The sequence below is a fragment of the Rhinolophus sinicus genome, linkage group LG03 (assembly GCF_036562045.2).
Source record: "Rhinolophus sinicus isolate RSC01 linkage group LG03, ASM3656204v1, whole genome shotgun sequence".
In the NCBI taxonomy this organism is placed as follows: Eukaryota; Metazoa; Chordata; class Mammalia; order Chiroptera; family Rhinolophidae; genus Rhinolophus; species Rhinolophus sinicus.
Window position 1 is genome coordinate 30,739,225 of NC_133753.1, and position 17,402 is coordinate 30,756,626.

A 17,402-nucleotide genomic window follows, 5' to 3' on the forward strand; every position below is an offset into this window, starting at 1 on the left:
GCAGGGGACTTTTTTAGCCGTCTTTGTATTATACTCAAAGCACAACAGAGTCTTTCTGAATAAATATGTAAAATGAGTGAGTAAATACTCTCAAAAAGCAAGGGCTTAGCATTATAATCTCAAGATTCATCCATGTTAAGAGAAATAAGTCAGACAGAAAAAGTCTAGAAGCATATGATTTCACCAATATGTGGCATATAAAACTGAAAACAATAAAAGAACAAGACAAAGAAATGAAGAAACAAAAACTCATAGACACAGACAATAGTTCAGTGGTTACCAGAGGGTAAGTGGGGAGCGGGGTGGTAGATAAGGGTAAAGGGGATCAACTATAGGGTGATGGAAAGAGAACTGACTCTGGGTGGTGAACACACAATGTGATATATAGATTACAGAATTGTACACCTGAAATCTATGTAACTTTACTAAGAAATGTCACCCCAATACACTTTAATTAAAAAATAAAAAAGCAAGGGCTAAGAAGACTAAAAACCAACAGCAACTCTTACTTTTAGTTTTATTATGATTTTCCTTCTTTTTTCACTCAAGTTTATCTCTTAACCTAACCTTCTTACCTGAAGATACGTTATTCTTCGCTGGACCAGGTCTGTCAGATCTTTGGCCTCTTTTTCCCGCCAATCACCTGCTCCATCTGTTTGTTTGAGGTAGTGTAGATCTGTCATTATAGACCTACAAAAGCAAACAACATTGGAGGTCTTACTTATTTGTACTTCCTCAAAGGATTACACAATCATGAGAAAAGAATAAAATTCTTTACAAAGATTGATGCTCACACTGATGCTGATACTTTTATTTTCTACCAAGGCCATGAAATTCAACAATTAGTCTCTCTAACACCCAAGATTCAGTCCTATAGTAAACTTTTACTGTTGAGAAAAACCTACCTGTTTACCCCCCAGACCAGTCAGCTACACTTATTCCCAAACATAGAGTACTACAAAGACCAGAGAAGAGTGGATACCCATGGCAAAAAAATAGGTGGACTAAATTAACATAAGGGAGAGAAATAAGTTGATTCCAATGTTTGAATACTACATTTTTTTTTGTTCTCTACTGTCTACTGTCATTTCATGTCCCCTCTTAAATTTTCTCTTTATACTTTAACACTTTGAGTGGTTAGAAAAAGATGAGAGAAAAATTTTGACACAACTCTTATTAAACAATGGTCTAAACCAAGAGTCAGCAAACTTTTTTCTGTGAAGGGCAAGATAGTAAATAGTTTGGGTTTTGTGGGCCTCTGTTGCTTCTATAGCAGGAAAGCTGCCATAAACAATATGTAAATGAATGGGTGTGCCTGTGCTCAAATAAAATTTTATTCAGGAAATAAGTTATGAGCCAGATTTGGCCCTTGGGCCATAATTTGACAACGCTTGGTCCAAACTAATTAAAATGTATGTTAAGATACTTTCCTTTCCCTCTTTTGTGTAGCATCAGTACTTTCAATTATATCATGGTTGGTTTCCTGCAAAGTAAACTAAAATACCCAATAATCTAGGAAGAGGAACTTTAGGGCTGGTACAGATGGTTTTATTTACATTGTATTAAATAAAAGCCATGACTTGCATTTACCAATTTTTTTTAAAAAAAAGTAAAAAGCAAGACTCTGTCTCTAACACGCTCCACCAATCTGTCAGCAAACATTTTGCCAATTTCTGACCACACATCACCACTGGCACTGCTTGCTACCAGTGAGCATTGAGCCACCAACTGAGCCACGATCTTTTCTCACCTTAATTTTATTACAGTCACCTCTGAACAGGTCTACACCCTGCTTCCACCCTTGCCTACCTCTACAGCCCATTCTCAGTACAGTAGCCATATCCTGTTAAAAATTCAGTCATATGTTACTCCTTTGCTTGTAACGTTGAATGGGCTGTTCACCTCACTCAGTCAAACCCAGAGTTATTACTTTGACCTACAAGGACCCAGACAATATGGCCCTCCCTTACCTCTTTGATTTCATCTCCTACTACTGTCTTCCCTGCTTACTCTACTTCAGCCACAGTCTGTCACTAACCCCTGAACATGCCAGGCATGTTGCTACTATAGGGCCTTTGCATTTGCTCTTCCCTCCCCTCGAATGCTCATTTCCCAAATACCCATCCGTATGGCTCACCCAAATGTCCTTCAAATCTTTGCTTATATGTCAACTTCCCCATAAGACTTTCCCAGGCTATCTCACTTGAAAATTCAACAATCACCATCACCATTCATTCCTTGGTGTTCCCTCTCCTCCTTCTCTGCTTTATTTTTCTCTAAGTAATTATCATCTTCTAATATACATCATTACTTCCTTACTTTATTATCTTTATCCTCCTACTAGAATTCAAACTCCATGAGAACAGGGTTTTTATTTTTATTCTTTTAAATCATCATTTGGAATAGTGCTGGTCACACAGAAAATGTTTATAAAGTATCTTTGAATAGGTATGTAAAAGAAAAATAGCCAAAAAAAATTTCAAAAATTTTAGATGAGATAATGTTGATAATTTTTACCTTTCACAAATCCAATTTTGTGATAGAAAGGTTTGGGGAATAAGCTTTAACTAGTTACGACGCTAGCTTCATCCTTCTCTACACTTGTCTCTACAGTTTGTGTTAACTCTTCAGTTCAAGAGATGTTTATTAAATATGTGTTATTTGCTTGTGAAAATTAGAGTTAGAAATGTATTTCTATTTGTCAGAAAAGTATATATATAAATAAAATACATCATACATACACTTCCAGAAATCACCTACAATAATGGTATTAACTAAAAACATAAAGCATTAGAGGGAGGTTCAAAAAGTACTTAGAGAACACTAGCCTGTAATGTTAAATAATAAGAACAACAATTAATAGGTATTAAGGTCTTACAATGGGCCAGACACCTATCCTAGATGCTTTTCATTATTTCATTTAATCCTCATAACTACCATATAAATCAGATAAGGAATGTGAGGCAGTGAGAGATTTAAATAATTTGGTCAAAGTCACAAAGTTCAGAAATGCAGAGTAGGAGATCAAACCCAAGTACTGTGATTCTAAAGCTTGGGCTTTTAACTATTACACCAAAAAATGTCAAAGTAAGGGGCCTGGAGTACAAAAATGTTGACTCTGTTCAATGTAAATATGCAAAATCAGAAAGTCTGAATAAGAGGAGAAAAGAGCTTTTAGAGCCAGACAGACCTATTTCCCAGTTTTAGCTCTACCTCTTACTAGCTTTTGTCCTAGGAAAGTTATTTTGACATCTCTGAGACTAAATTATTTCATTTAGAAGTATTATAATACCTTCCATCTAGTTTTTTAAAAAATGATTAGTGATAATATATACAAAGTCGTAATATATGCGGTGGCTGCTTGCTGTAGACTGAATGAATATCTGTGTCTCCCCCCAAAATTCACATATTGAAACCTAATGCCCAATGTGATTGTATTAAAAGGTGAGGCCCGTAGGAGGGCCCACTGAAACCCCACTGAACTCCGCAACCCCTTCCACCATATGAGGACACGGTAAGAAGTTGCTGTCTATGAACTAGAAAGAGGACCCTCACCAGACACCAAAATCTGTTGGCGCCTTGATCTTGGACTTCCCAGTCTCCAGCACTGTGAGAAATAAATTTCTGTTGTTTAATAAGCTACCCAGTCTTTGCTACTTTTGTTGTAACAGCCTGAACAGACTAAGACACTGCTATTTATACTAGCATGCCTCAGAGAGTTGTTTCAGAGCTTTTCCTTTGTGTTTTACTTTGTGAAGAGTACCTACTAATAATCCTACATTTCAGAGGAAGGACCCATGGGGTGTAGATGACAGTAATATGTGGTACTGAAGTTCAGTCAGAAAAATGATCCAATACCCGGTGCCTTATAACACCCTGAAGAAGAGGACTGATCAGTGAGAACTCGTGAAGCAGATGATAAAACCAGCCCTCAAAAACTGCGACTTATGCAGGAGTATATGACATAGCCTCAGTTCGCTTTTATTTCTGGTTCTTAACTAGATATTAAACAATTTAGTAACAAAGCAATGGCTGCTCACAGGAAAAACTAAAATCTTATTTACCCTCATAGAAAACTGTTAGAACTATACACAATTAACAGAGAATACCTGATAATAGTCCCTTTGAATGAAGCAAAACTATTAATAATACACAAATAAAATTAAAATCATAGCCACAGTTTAGAATGTCCACCCAACTAATAGAGGAACAGCTTTACACAATGCTTTGGAACAACAGGACATCTGTGAAGTATTTTAGGCACTTGTTTAACTTGTCAGCATTATCCACACACAAGAGACGCTGCAGTTTGCCCAGTTCCATGTGTAGCCTTTATAAACAGGGCAAGGGCCTAATATGTGATGCTTTATCTTTTTTATATTTATTATCTTACCTAAGATCCAAAACATTTTCTTTTTATGAAAAAAGAGTAATTTTAGATGGAAAAATCAAACCTACAACTTACTGCCTCCTTAAGAAATTAACTTGCAATCTTACCCCCTGAACAGATGTTTAACTTTTAAGTTTTTCCAAAATTAGAAAACTGAGGCCCCTATGGACTATTACGTAGCCTACAGTATTCTATAGTTACTGGGGGGAAAGGCATCATGCATAGGAAATTATGTGAGCTGGTCATGGGAACACACAAGAAGGCTTTAACTATAATTGAGTTATAGGGCCAAGATGGAAGTTTATTTCAATTATTTGCCCAGTTTTATAAGACTCTTTCCCATCACTCTCATCATACTCATTATTTTTTATATGTCATAGGTTTCATCATATCCAAATGTGGTCTTTTGCTTTTTCCTACCCATCAAATGGGAGTGATCACAAAATCTGTTGCAAGCCTCAACTTTAAGTAGCAGTATTGTTTCTGGAGATATAGTACAGTGTTAATAACCAACTATTAGCAAATGCCTATTGAAGGAAAAAGGGAAATTCAACATGTTCTGTATGGCTTTATATTAAATCAAACATACACATACACAGAGACAAACAGCATTACATTTCACTGACAATAATTACATAGCATGAAGCAGGTAAAAACTAGATTAGGTCTAATTTAAAGAGGAAAATTCTTTGAAATATAAAAATTGGCATGGTTCATGCTTTCATGTCATAATAATCCATTCCTTTATCATTGGGAATGAAAGCTGATCTCTGTATTTTTAAATAAATTTAAAAGAGTAAAAACATAAAAGTGAATGTTTTTACCAAGGTACAGTAGTACTAAGTTTTGGCAATTAATTATTCACATTCATCGCAATCTCTCTCAAGAAAGTAGAATAACCAAGCTTACAACTAGAAAGTCAAACTCCAAAAAAAGAGGTACATGCTAATTTTTACAATAATACAGTCAAAGTCTCAATATAAGTCACTCTATTCCAATAGTCAACTAAAATTAAGCTTGCTTTTTAAACATTTTTTTCTTGGCCTCCACACTGGAGACCATGATATGACACAGTCTCAGTTCTCAGTAAGGAAATCTCCATAAGGAAGACAAGCACAGGAAAGACCTTAAATCCAACCTAGTTCTTTGATGATTCAATAATGTTTAGAAGTTATCATCCTACAAAATTTATCATCTTTTGACCAAAGACATGAAAATAACCAAAGTTTCTATTGCAGCCTATTATTGAGCAACATTGTAACTGAAAACTATTCTACAGAAATGCTTGGGTTTTTAGTGACTCCACTCTGAAGTCAAACCTAGAAATGTCCCCAAAGCTGGAGATCTGACTGCGTTGGTTTTGACTATGAGTGTATCAAAAACCATAAGTGGTGGGTGGTAAATCTAAAGGCCTGGTATGAGACCAGGTCAACACCTGAGAAACACAAACCTGGGCAAAATACCAGCAGAAGAGAGCTAGTCATTTCAGAGCAGGAGACAGATGCCTGAAGACTATTGGTAGAACAGAACAGAATCTCTGACTCTGACAGCAAGCCAGCTATGACAGACAACAAATCCTCTATTTCAAAAGCTGGGCTACGTTTTTGTCCTTTGTATTTTCTGTTAATTTTCCTATTTTTATATTTTAATATACCCAAAAGTTTTAAAATGTCCTAGCCTGCCTCAATTATGCCACTAAAGAACCTCAAGGAGAGCATTTTATTTATATTTGATTCAAAATTTTAAAGAGAAATTCCCCGAGGGCCTGCACAAAGCAGATGTAATTCAAGCAAGAAAATCCCAAGGTGAAGGAAGTAACATTTATTAAAGTCAACGTGATATGAAATGTAGACAAATGATTAGATATATTTAGTAAGCAAGAATATTTTTAACCATGCACATTCAATTAAAAGAAAGTCATTCTCCAGCTTAGTATCAGAATTACACTCCAAATCAGAAACACTGATATTTTCAGGGATTCATGTATAACTGTGTGTTAAGACTGTTTTTAAATATAGGGTCACTTAAATCCTCCAAAGTGAATCAAACATGAAGTCAAGGGTATTGAGTATAAAAATCCTTCAATGTCAGGTTTTCTTCTAATCCCATGCTTCCTATGAGCATGACCCTGATAACAACTTAGATCCCTGCTCCATTTCCTCTGCTATATACTCCTTGACTTCTAACAAATACTCTCACTTTTGCAGAACCCACCGTTAAAATTGACTGGAGCTTCCACCCAGTTTTACTTAGGGGTAAATGACTTTTCTCCTGTAACTTGCCTTTCACAACTTTGGGGATTCTCAATTGCAGGAGAATATTTTGACCACAATTACATAATTTTCTTTAGTTGCATAATTTTCAAAAATCCTTCAATGGAACAAGACTTTGTTCTTACAAAAAGGCACAAAGTAGAGTGTGAAATAATCAAAAAGTGCAGATAGTTGGCCCCTCCCTTCCCAATAAAAAAGACATTAACTTACTGAAGGCTGACTAAGCAGTGAATGCTTAGCAATATAGGGTAGAGACGTTTAAGTTACAGTTCCAGTCCTCAGGAGATTACAATTTGTCAGGGAGAAAAGCCAAATGAGTATATAAGAAACAATAATCTCCATTTATAAAAGCTATTGTCCTAGTAAAATACAAGTACTCCATTACTTTGACTCATCTATTCCCCTACATCAGATCTGTCAACACAAGTCTGCAGTTTCTATTTTTCACATTTTAATCCTTTCTCTCTATCCCTACTGCAGCTACCCAGATCCAGAAGCTTATTATCATTTATTTAAACTTTTGAAAAATACTTCTAATGCCCTGGCACCAGGTTTTCCTTCTCATGGCTCTCAAAACGATCTTCCTAAATTCACTAATAAGGAAATGCAAATGAAAACCACAATGACATACCACTAAATTCCTATTAGAATGCTATGTAGGGGGGGAATGTAAAAACCGACAATACCAAGTGTAGACAAGGATAAAGCGACTGGGACTCTTACACATCGCTGGTGAGAATGCAAAAACAGTGCCATCACTTTGGAAAAAAGTTGAGCAGTATCTTATAAAGTGAAACATACACTCTGCTGACGACCAATCAACCCCACTCCTACATATTAATCCAAAAGAAATGAAAACATGTTTCCACAACAATGTGTGTGCTAATGTTTTCAGTGGCTTTACTCATAATCACCAAAAAATGGAAAACAACCCAAACATTCTTCAACTGTTGAATGGCTAAACTGTGATACATCCATACAATTGAATAACACCTAGAAATAAAAAGCAATGCACTACTAATACACAAAACAACAGAGGTGAATCTCAAATGCATTATGTCAAGTGAAAGAAACCACACTCAAAAAACTACATAGTGTATAACTGCATTTACATACAATTCTGGAAAAAGCAAAATTATAGGGATAGGAAACAGATCTGGTGACTGCCAGGGGCTGGTGTGGGGAGGGGGAGGTGCTGATTACAAAGGGGCATGAGGAAATTTCTTGGGGTAGAAGCAACGTTCTGTATCTTGATGGTGATGGTGGTTATACAACTGTGAGCATTTGCCCAAACTCATAGAACTATAGACTAAAATATGTACGTTTCATCATATATAAATTATGCCATAATAAAGTTGACTTAGAAAGAAAAAAAAAGAAAATCAGTGTTTCTATCAGACAAGTTCTAAGAAAGAAAGAAACCCTTTCAGAAGAAACAAAAGCCCATAAGTTTTTCCCCTATAATTGATGTCTTTCTGAACCAAACAATGGGAAAAGTGATTCATAGGAAAATCTGAACAAGAAAACTGATAGACTCAACCTCTGATTTCTCAGAGAACACAGGCTTTCGGTCCAGAGACAACCCAACCCAGACACTCTGATTTGGACAGTGTAAAAATGAAACAAAGATTTTTGTGTAAACAGGCAAATATAAACATTTTAACTCTTACACTTAAGGATCTTGAAAATTACCAGTGAGACAGCATATTTCATATGAATCATATGAAATCATCTCTATTTGTATATTCATTAAAGGTTATTTCTCTAAAGTTTGATTGTGCTTTACAGATTAGAATGTACCACTACATTATAATATGGCTGCCTAGAGTTAAAATTACTACCCTGTGAAGTTGAATTCCAAGTTCATTATAATTTCTGCAGAAGACAAAAGAAATTAACTTATGCACTTTGTGTACTTTCCATTTTTATTTTCTGTGAAATATTATTATTTAACATATCCTAAGAGGTAGTATCAGGAATCATATTTAAAATAGAATTCAACTTACAGAAAATTTAACATTCATTTACATCAACTTTCCAGGGACTTTTTTCATGTGTATATTTGTACATCGTTTCTACATATAGTAACAAAATATATGCAGAAAATAATTCTTTAAATAATTAAATTTAGAAAAGACCTGAAAATTAAATTCTCAAGTAATTAAATCATTCAAACTTTAAAATTAAACATTCCATCAGAAATCAACATTCAAAATTCTACTTTAAGTACCACATAGTCTATACTCGGCTCAAATCCTCTTCAGAGTTGCATTTTCCTATAAAACTGCAACAAGCAAACCACACAAGCACACAGCTCCAATGAACAGAATCTCAGTACCTAGAATCAGCTTTAAGGTAAAGAAGCATTAAGGACAGAATTAGTCGGCATTTGCTCTAATGATCTAACTATGGCTTGATTGCAAACTAGGCTAAAAATTTCAAAGGGACTGCCAAATATGTGGCCTAATAATTCAATGCCTGTTGAAATTTATACTATCTTATTTCTGTAGATTCATTAATACTAAAATGATTCCAATAAACTGATAGATTTTATATGTAATTTCACTTAAAACAGCAGAGCAGTATCTCAAAATCTCTTGGTTGTGGTGTGATTCTTTTCTTCTATATAGTGGTAGGTTGTGTTAATACAACAATTTTTCTTTTATTGTTCACTAATGAGACAGTAATAGCCATTACAATCCTACTGGAAATATAGACGTATAAATATAATAGGCCTAAGGACAGGTTTCACTGTATGACTCTCAGATACATTTTGTTCTGCATGAACACATCAACAATAAAATATTTTCTTTTCTATGGAATATAAAATAAACTGCATATTTTCAGAAACATGCAAACAGAAGAAACAAATTGAACTAGGTAGATTTCAGGTTCTTTTTTCTAGTAACTAAATTGAAGATCAATGAATAGAATATTACTTTTTATCAAAAACCTGTTAAACTTTAATTAAAAACCCTAAAAAGAGGCTATTTTAACGTTTTTAATATTTGAAATAGAAACATAACTGTCAGCCTCAGTATGAGTTCTAATGTACTATAATATAAAACTACACACTCCACTTCAAATATTGATTGTATATGAAGAAAATGTACAGGAAGATATATCAATGTAATGTTGGCTGACACCACTACCTTCAAAGTTTACTTAGGGTATAAAGGTTTCTAGGAATATATTTTAAATAATATTTTCCAGTGACATATTTCAGTTGATGAACTACATTTGACAATTATTGTCCTTTGAGACCTCAGGTATTTTCCTGTTCCTAAACATGGTAGGTATCATTTATTATTCAGCAGGGAATTTACCAAAGTTTCAGTTTCCCATTCTTAGATTGTAATCGTTACTAAAGCCCAAATGAAGTGTAAAGTAAAAATACTACCTTTCATGATGTCCCAAATCTGACAGAAATTCATCTACATGTCTTTGGAGTTCATTTCCTTCTAAATTCTTTAATTTCTTCAATTCACTTTGTAGAAAAAACCAGAGCTCTTTAGCTCCATTTTCAATCCTCCTTCTTAGGATTTCATGATCCTTCCCCAGACCTGCAGTCAAAGAATAGAGAGTACCAGCATTTCCAACATTTTGGTGAAAGGAAATTTTTAATTATTTGTGCTAATATCAATATATTGAAGAGGAAAAACACTGCATAATCACCTACCATTTCTAGTTTGTTTCTTATAATTTTCAATCTGTTCTTTGGCCTTCAAAAGCTGCTCTTCTAAAGCACGAACCCTTCCAGAAGCTGGCCCCTGATCAATGGGGCCTTCTGGTATCCTGCAGTTCAGGGTAGAAAATGTAAATGTTTAGCTTATAAATTATGCAACAAAATATATGCTTACTAAAGTTACATGCTAAAAGATATTTATTGGTAACTCTAGAAGTCACTGAACCATAAATATATTAGAAGACCAAATAAAATTTTCCTTCCAAAGCTATAGGATAAAGCATAAACACTGTAAAGATACTGAACAAAAACAGAAAAAAAAATAATCTAGCTGAGAGATCTATGATCTTCCAGGAATTAAAGAACCTTTAGAACTGTCTCCTAAAAACTCTCATCATATGAGTATTACTTAGAAAAACAACTGTCAGTGGCAAAGTGGTCAATTCTTCATTAATGCTGAGAATAACAAAGGTGAAGAGGAAGGTGATGAAAGGGCTTAAAGGGAATAAGAAAGCACGTATCTCAACATGTGTCTATGTTAAAATATCAAATACAAATTATTTCTAAATTAATCATAATATTAGGCTATGTAAACCTGTGTTCCAATTCATGAACTCACGGTCTTAGATTACTAAGCTTTGGTTTTACAGAGAAGGGAAAGAGGAAGAGTAGAAGATGAAGTATATTAGGGAAAAAACCCTGAATATTAATGATGTTTGTTTCTATCAGAAACAAAAAGTATCAATCAACAGCACAAAATATTGGAACATAGCAGAGGAACTCCAGGATCTCTTGTTTATATTGTACTGGTTTCTAACACGTTTTGTTTTGATGTGACTTTTGGCAGTATTCTGTACTCAATTTTAGCCATAAAAGATAACTACATCCTAATCCTGTAAATGCTTCCTTATATGACAAAAGAAACTTTAAATGTGTGATTAAGTTAAGGATCTTGAGGTGAGGAGACAGTCTTGCATATCCAGGTCAGACAAAATTGTAATCATAGGTGTTCTTATAAAAGGGAGGCAGAGGGAGATTTTACTACAAAAGAGGAAGTGATGTGGCTATTAGCTTTGAAGATAGTGAAATGGGGTCATTAGTAACAAATACAAGGAATATGTCATTAGAAGCTGGAAAGGCAATGACACAGATTATCCCCCCAAGTTTCCCTAGGTAATATGGCCCTGCCAACACGTTGGTTTCGGCCCAGTGAAACTCATTTCAGACTTCTGCCATTTCCAAATGTAAGAGGATAAATTTCCACTGTTTTAAGCCACAAAGTTGGTTGTATCTATTACAGCAGCAATAGGAAACTAATAATACATACATATATAAAGATTAAATAATGGCTAATTTTTCTTCCAAAATTTATTTAAATGAGAAAGTATATAATAGTATGTAGCACAGTGTCTGTCAATAAACTTTATCAAGACTTCTGTATTTGGGCTCAGTCATTTTAGAGATGAGCTGTAATCTCAAATGTCTGGAATGTCTATTTTAACCATCACAATCATTTTAAGAGAACTTAATTTTGAAATTATACTTGGCAGAACTTCAATTCAGACGTCAATGTAGTCCTTTGATGCAGATTCTAATATAGATTTTTAAAATACTTTTTCTAACTTTTTACAACAGATAAAGCCAAACTATGAATTACCTATTACACTTCAGAATACATGTTTAGTAAGACCTTGTTATAGCTATACAAGAGTAAATAAGGTATTGTGATTTTGTATGAAATTGTATGCACTAACATTGAACAGAAGCATGAAAAATCACCATGCTCCAATCATAAGTGTCCCAGTCTACAGAATTTGAATTAAAAAGCCTTCATTTTTACACACACAAAGTGAATAATGATAAAATGAATAGAGTTGGTAGGTATACAATTACCCAATTTATGAACACAAATCTGTATACATTCATAAATGAGACATTTCCTGGTTATAGTTTTTAAAACTTGGCTCTTAATCTCTTTCTGAATTAGATGGCTGGTTTCTAAGAAATAATTTGAAAACAGAATAAAACTATCACCTCTTGGAACTTATTTTGGCAGCAATATGCCACAGGACAAGGATGTCCTTTTCCAGAACACACTTTAGTGACACAAAATTTCAGACAATAGGAAGAAGATATGTCTAAGTTCTCCTTTACCTCATTTCTTCATACATTGATGGAATAACATTAGGGGAAAACAGGCGTGAAAAAATATCATAAGATCTTTTCAGCAGATTTCCGTTAAGTACTCTTAGGTTGGTGCAAAAGTAATTGCAGCAATTATTTTTAACCTGTTAAACCGCAATTACTTTTGCACCAACCTAATAAATATAATCTAATTCTAATAAAACACAAATTATTAGTGATTTATATTACATTATTATATACAATAATCTAATTCAACTGTGGGTAAACTGTAGGTAAAGGAAAGTAATGGAGAAGCCAATGTAAGAAAAGCACACTCTAAGGACTATTCTTTCCAAACCCCATCCAGAAGAGCTAATTTATAAGAACAGCCTTTTCATCTGAATATTTGGGGAATTTGATATTTTTTAAGAATCATACTCACTATATAAAAGATACATAGGACATCTCTGGCTAAGATGCAATAACAGAAATCAGATTTACCATTATGCCTGAAACAACTGAAAATCTACACAAAATGCATGAAACCATGGTTTAATAAAACTGCAATCAGGAGACTTACATCAGAAAGATGGCAAAGTTCCCAAACTTTGGTCCCCTCGGGGAATGGGCAACTAGCAACTCTCTATAGACAAGATACCTTTATAAAGCTCCCAGGACACAAGGTAAGACTTAAGCTTGCCCTTGACCACAAAACCCCAGAAAAACCACATTAGAAGGGTAAGAAGAGCAGTTTCACTTTACCCACATTGTTCCTCCCCCAGGTCAGCACAGTGCTGCATGGAGGGGGTGTCCCAGGGCCTACAGTTTCTCCAGTGGGAAAAAGAGAGGGCAAGGTGGATATCAAGCTTCCCCAGCATTCTGGATGCTTCCTGGGAGGTCCACTTAAGTACTGCCTCATGGGGATTACTGGGAAAGTCAGCTAGAGATAGAGGAGGGGCGAGGGGCTCAGAGCAACAAGTGCACAGATCTTGGATGACTGTGTTCCTGCTAGTGGTGGGGCCTGAGCGGAGATCCGAAATGAGCGGCTCTGATCGTTTGCAGAGCTGAGCCAGTGGCCCCAACTGGCCAGGGAATTTGATTGGCAGTTCTGCCTGGTTTGGGTACCCAGCCAGAGGGCAGTCTTGGCAGAGGAGCTACTTCTAGAGCGCCTCCTAGACAGAGAAGCAAGGCAGCAGGGCTCAACTCAATTGCTGAGGATAGCCTCCAGTCCCACCAGAGGAGGACGCCTGGCCAAAGATGCCAGGCAGCCGCACAGCACATCCTACAGCCTGCCTGAGCAGGAAAGCAAGGCAATGGCCCTACCCAACTGCTAAGCATAGCCTCCAGCTCCACCTGGCAAGGAAGTGTAGCCAAGGACTCAAGGTAGCCACAGAGCCCATCTACCGCCCCTTTCAGGTAGAAAGCCAAGCTAGCAATACCACCCATCTACTGAGCATAACCTCTAGCCCCACCTCACCAGGTTGCACAACCAGAGACCACGGACAGCTCTAGAGCCCATCCTATAGCCCCACTCAGGCAGAGAGCAAGCCAGCAGCCTTGTCCAACTGTGAAACATGACCACTGGCTCTGCCTGGCCAGGGAGCCCAAACAGTGACCCTGGGCAGCCTCAAAGCCCAGCCTACAGCCCTGTCCAGCAGCACAGCATAGCTTACAGCCTCATCCAATTGCTGAGCATAATCCGTAGACTCACCCAGGCAGAACATCCAGCCAGCCACCCCACCTAATCTTAATGCATAGCCTGTGGTTCCACCTGACCAGTGAGCCCAGAAAGCAACCCAGCCCAACTGTGGAGCAGAACCTCCAGGCCCACCCAACTATGGGGTACAGCTGGCAACCATGTCTGACCAGAAAGTCCAGTAAGAGACACTGTCAAACAGCAGAGCATAGCCAGTAGCCTGCTCCATTGCACAGCATAGCCTGCAGCCCTACCCAAATTTGAGGCACCACCTGCAGTCCCATGTGATCAAAGGGCACAGCATGAGGCCCGATCTGATCATAGCATAACTTTGACTGGATGTAGAATCCAGCCAACGGCCCCATCAAGCCAGGAGACATAGCTTGGGGCTCCACCTGACCATAGGCAATTGCAGAGCCCAGCATATGGCCCTGCTCAATTGCAGAGTGTAACCAGCAGCGCTGCCCTGCCTTGCCAGGGAACACAGCTATAACCTGCACAACCAGAGGTGACTGCAGAGCCCAGCAAATAACCATGCCTGAATGCATATCCTAGCCAGTGTTTCCACTTGAATGTAGAGCCCAGCCACCAGGCCCACCAGACTGCAGAACAGTGATACCCTCCCCACCGCCTCAGAGCACAAGCAGTGGCCCCATCCAATTAGAGACCCTGAGAGCAAGCATGGTTGCCCAAGGCTGCTACCACCTGCCCATCTAGAATCCCAAGCTGAGCTGACTGGTGAAGGTCTTTTCCCACCAAAGCAAACCTGTAAAGGCTGGAAAAGAGACTGCTTCCTCAAATGAGCAGATACCAACACAAGGAAACAGAATCACAAAAAATTAGGTAAACATGACACTACCAAAGGAGACTAATAAAGCTCCAATAACTAACCCTAAAGAAATGGAGATCTATTAACTGTCTAACAAAGAATTCAGAATAATCCTCTTTAAAAATTCAGTGAACTTCAAGAAAACACAAATAGACAACTAGGTGAAATTAGAAAAACAATGCACGAACAAAATGAGAAGCTCAACAAAGAAATAGAAACCATTGGGGGAGGGGGCGGGGACCCAGGAATCCAAGAGCTAAAAAATACGATGAAGAATTTAACAAAGAGCCTCAACATCAGACTTGACCAAGCAGCAGAAAGAACTAACAAATTCAAAGACAGGTCATTTTAAATTATCCAGTCAGAGGAGCAAAAAGAAAAAAGGAGTTAAAAACAGAAGAAAGCCTATGTGAGTCATGGGATCCTAAAAGAGAAACAAATCAATCTATGATTATTGGAGTCCCAAAAGGAAAAGAGAAGGAGTACGGGAAAGAAAGCTTTTTTAAAGAAATAGCTTCCAAAATCTGGGGGAAAAGATCTTCTATTCCAAGACAGATTACAATACATCTCTCTAAATTCAGAGACAAAGAGAGAATTTTAAAAGTAACAAGAGAAAAAAATTCTTCACATACAAGGGAATCCCCAGTAAGGCTATCAGTGGCTTTCTCAGCAGAAACATTGCAGGTCAGAAGGGAAGGGGATAATATAGTCAAAGTGCTGAAAAGAAATATACTAACAACCAAGAATACTTTATCTTGTAAAGCTGTTCTTCAAAAATGAAGGAGAGATAAAGACTTTCTCAGAGAAACAAAAGCTGAGGGAATTCATCACCACTAGATCAACCTTATAAGAAATGCTGAAGGGGGTTCTTGAAGCTGAAATGAAAGACTAATTAGTAACATGAAAACAAGAAAATATAAAAACACAGTGGTAAAGGAAAGTATGTAGTCAAATTCAGAATACTCCAATACTGTAATATGGTGGTGTTTCAATCATTTCATTCTGGTATAAAGGTTAAAAGACAGAAATATTAAAAATAACTACAATTATTTGTTAATACCTACACAATATAAAAAAATGTAAACTGTGACATCAAGAACATAAAATGGGGGTAGGGGAGAAAAAGGATAAAGATTTTTTTAATATGATCAAAGTTAAGTTATGATCAGCTTAAAGTAGACTATTATATCTATAAGATGATTAATGTAACCTTCATGGTAACCACAAAACAAAAACCAACTGCAGATGCACAAAAGATAAAGAGAAGAGAATCAAAGAATACCAACAAGGAAAATCACGAATCACGAAGGAAGACAGCAAGAGAGGAAGAAAGAAAAAAAGAAAGTACAAAATAGTCAGAAAACAAGTAATACGAAGGCATTGGTAAGTTCTTACTTATGAATAATTACTTTAAATGTAAATGAATTAAATTTTCTAATTAAAAGATAGAGTGGCTGAATGGATAAAAACACAAGATCCTGTTTACAACAAGAAATTACTTCGGCTTTAAGGACATATATAGGCTCACAAAGAAGGGAGGGAAAAAATCATCCATGAAAATGGTAACCAAAACAGCAGAGGTAGCTATCCTTATATCAGACAAAATAGACTTTATGTAAAAAATTGTAACAAAAGACAAAGAAATTCATTACAGAATTATAAAAGGGTCAATCCTTCAAGAACATATAACAATTGTAAATAGCAGGGGTGCCAAAAAAATGTATACAAGTAGACACTTTGGCCAACGTTGCTCAAGCAGTAGTTCGCCATAATCAGAAGTGTCTGGACGCTGATGGTAACCACTTTGAGCACCTCTTGTAATTGCAGAAGTCAAACGTGACTTGTATTCATCTTTTGTTATTGGTATATATTGAGTATTACAATTTTAATACAGTTTTTTTCCTTTCTTAAAATGTGTATGCATTTTTTGGCACTCTCTGTTAAGCAAATACTTCCAGATCTGAAAGGAGAAATAGATACAATAATAGTAATGGACTTAACTACTACTGTGGGATCCCACTTTCAACAATGGATTGATCATCCAAACAGAAAATCACTAAAGAAACGTTGGACTTGAACTATACTTTAGGACTAAATGGATCTCATAGACATATACAGTCATGTACTACTTAACGAAGAGGACATGTTCTGAGAAATGTGTCGTATGGAGATTTCATCATCGTGGGAACATCATAGAAGTATACCTACACAAACCTGGATAGCATAGCCTACTACACACCTGGGCTATATGGTATAGCTTATTGCTTCTATCCTACAAACCTGTACGTCACGTTACTGTACAAAAATAACATGAGATTAAATCAAGCACAAGGGAAGATAATGCAATCAAGAGATATAGTAATAGGAAATGCATGAGACTACTGCTAGCATAACACGGCATTCTG

General features: G+C 36.4%; 1 protein-coding gene across 4 annotated transcripts in view; it reads right to left on the minus strand.

Annotated features, from left to right (window-relative positions):
• Nucleotides 1–17,402, minus strand: part of FUT8 (fucosyltransferase 8) — a 211,179-nt gene that overhangs the window by 67,587 nt on the left and 126,190 nt on the right. For 3 of the 4 annotated variants that reach the window (XM_019733553.2, XM_019733552.2, XM_074327353.1), the window contains 3 exons: nt 10,343–10,458; nt 10,064–10,226; nt 576–690 (listed from right to left, as the gene is read on the minus strand). In XM_019733553.2, coding sequence (XP_019589112.1) covers nt 576–690; nt 10,064–10,226; nt 10,343–10,458 — 394 coding nt within the window. The remainder of the gene's footprint in view (nt 1–575; nt 691–10,063; nt 10,227–10,342; nt 10,459–17,402) is intronic. The other variant, XM_074327355.1, reaches the window with a different exon arrangement.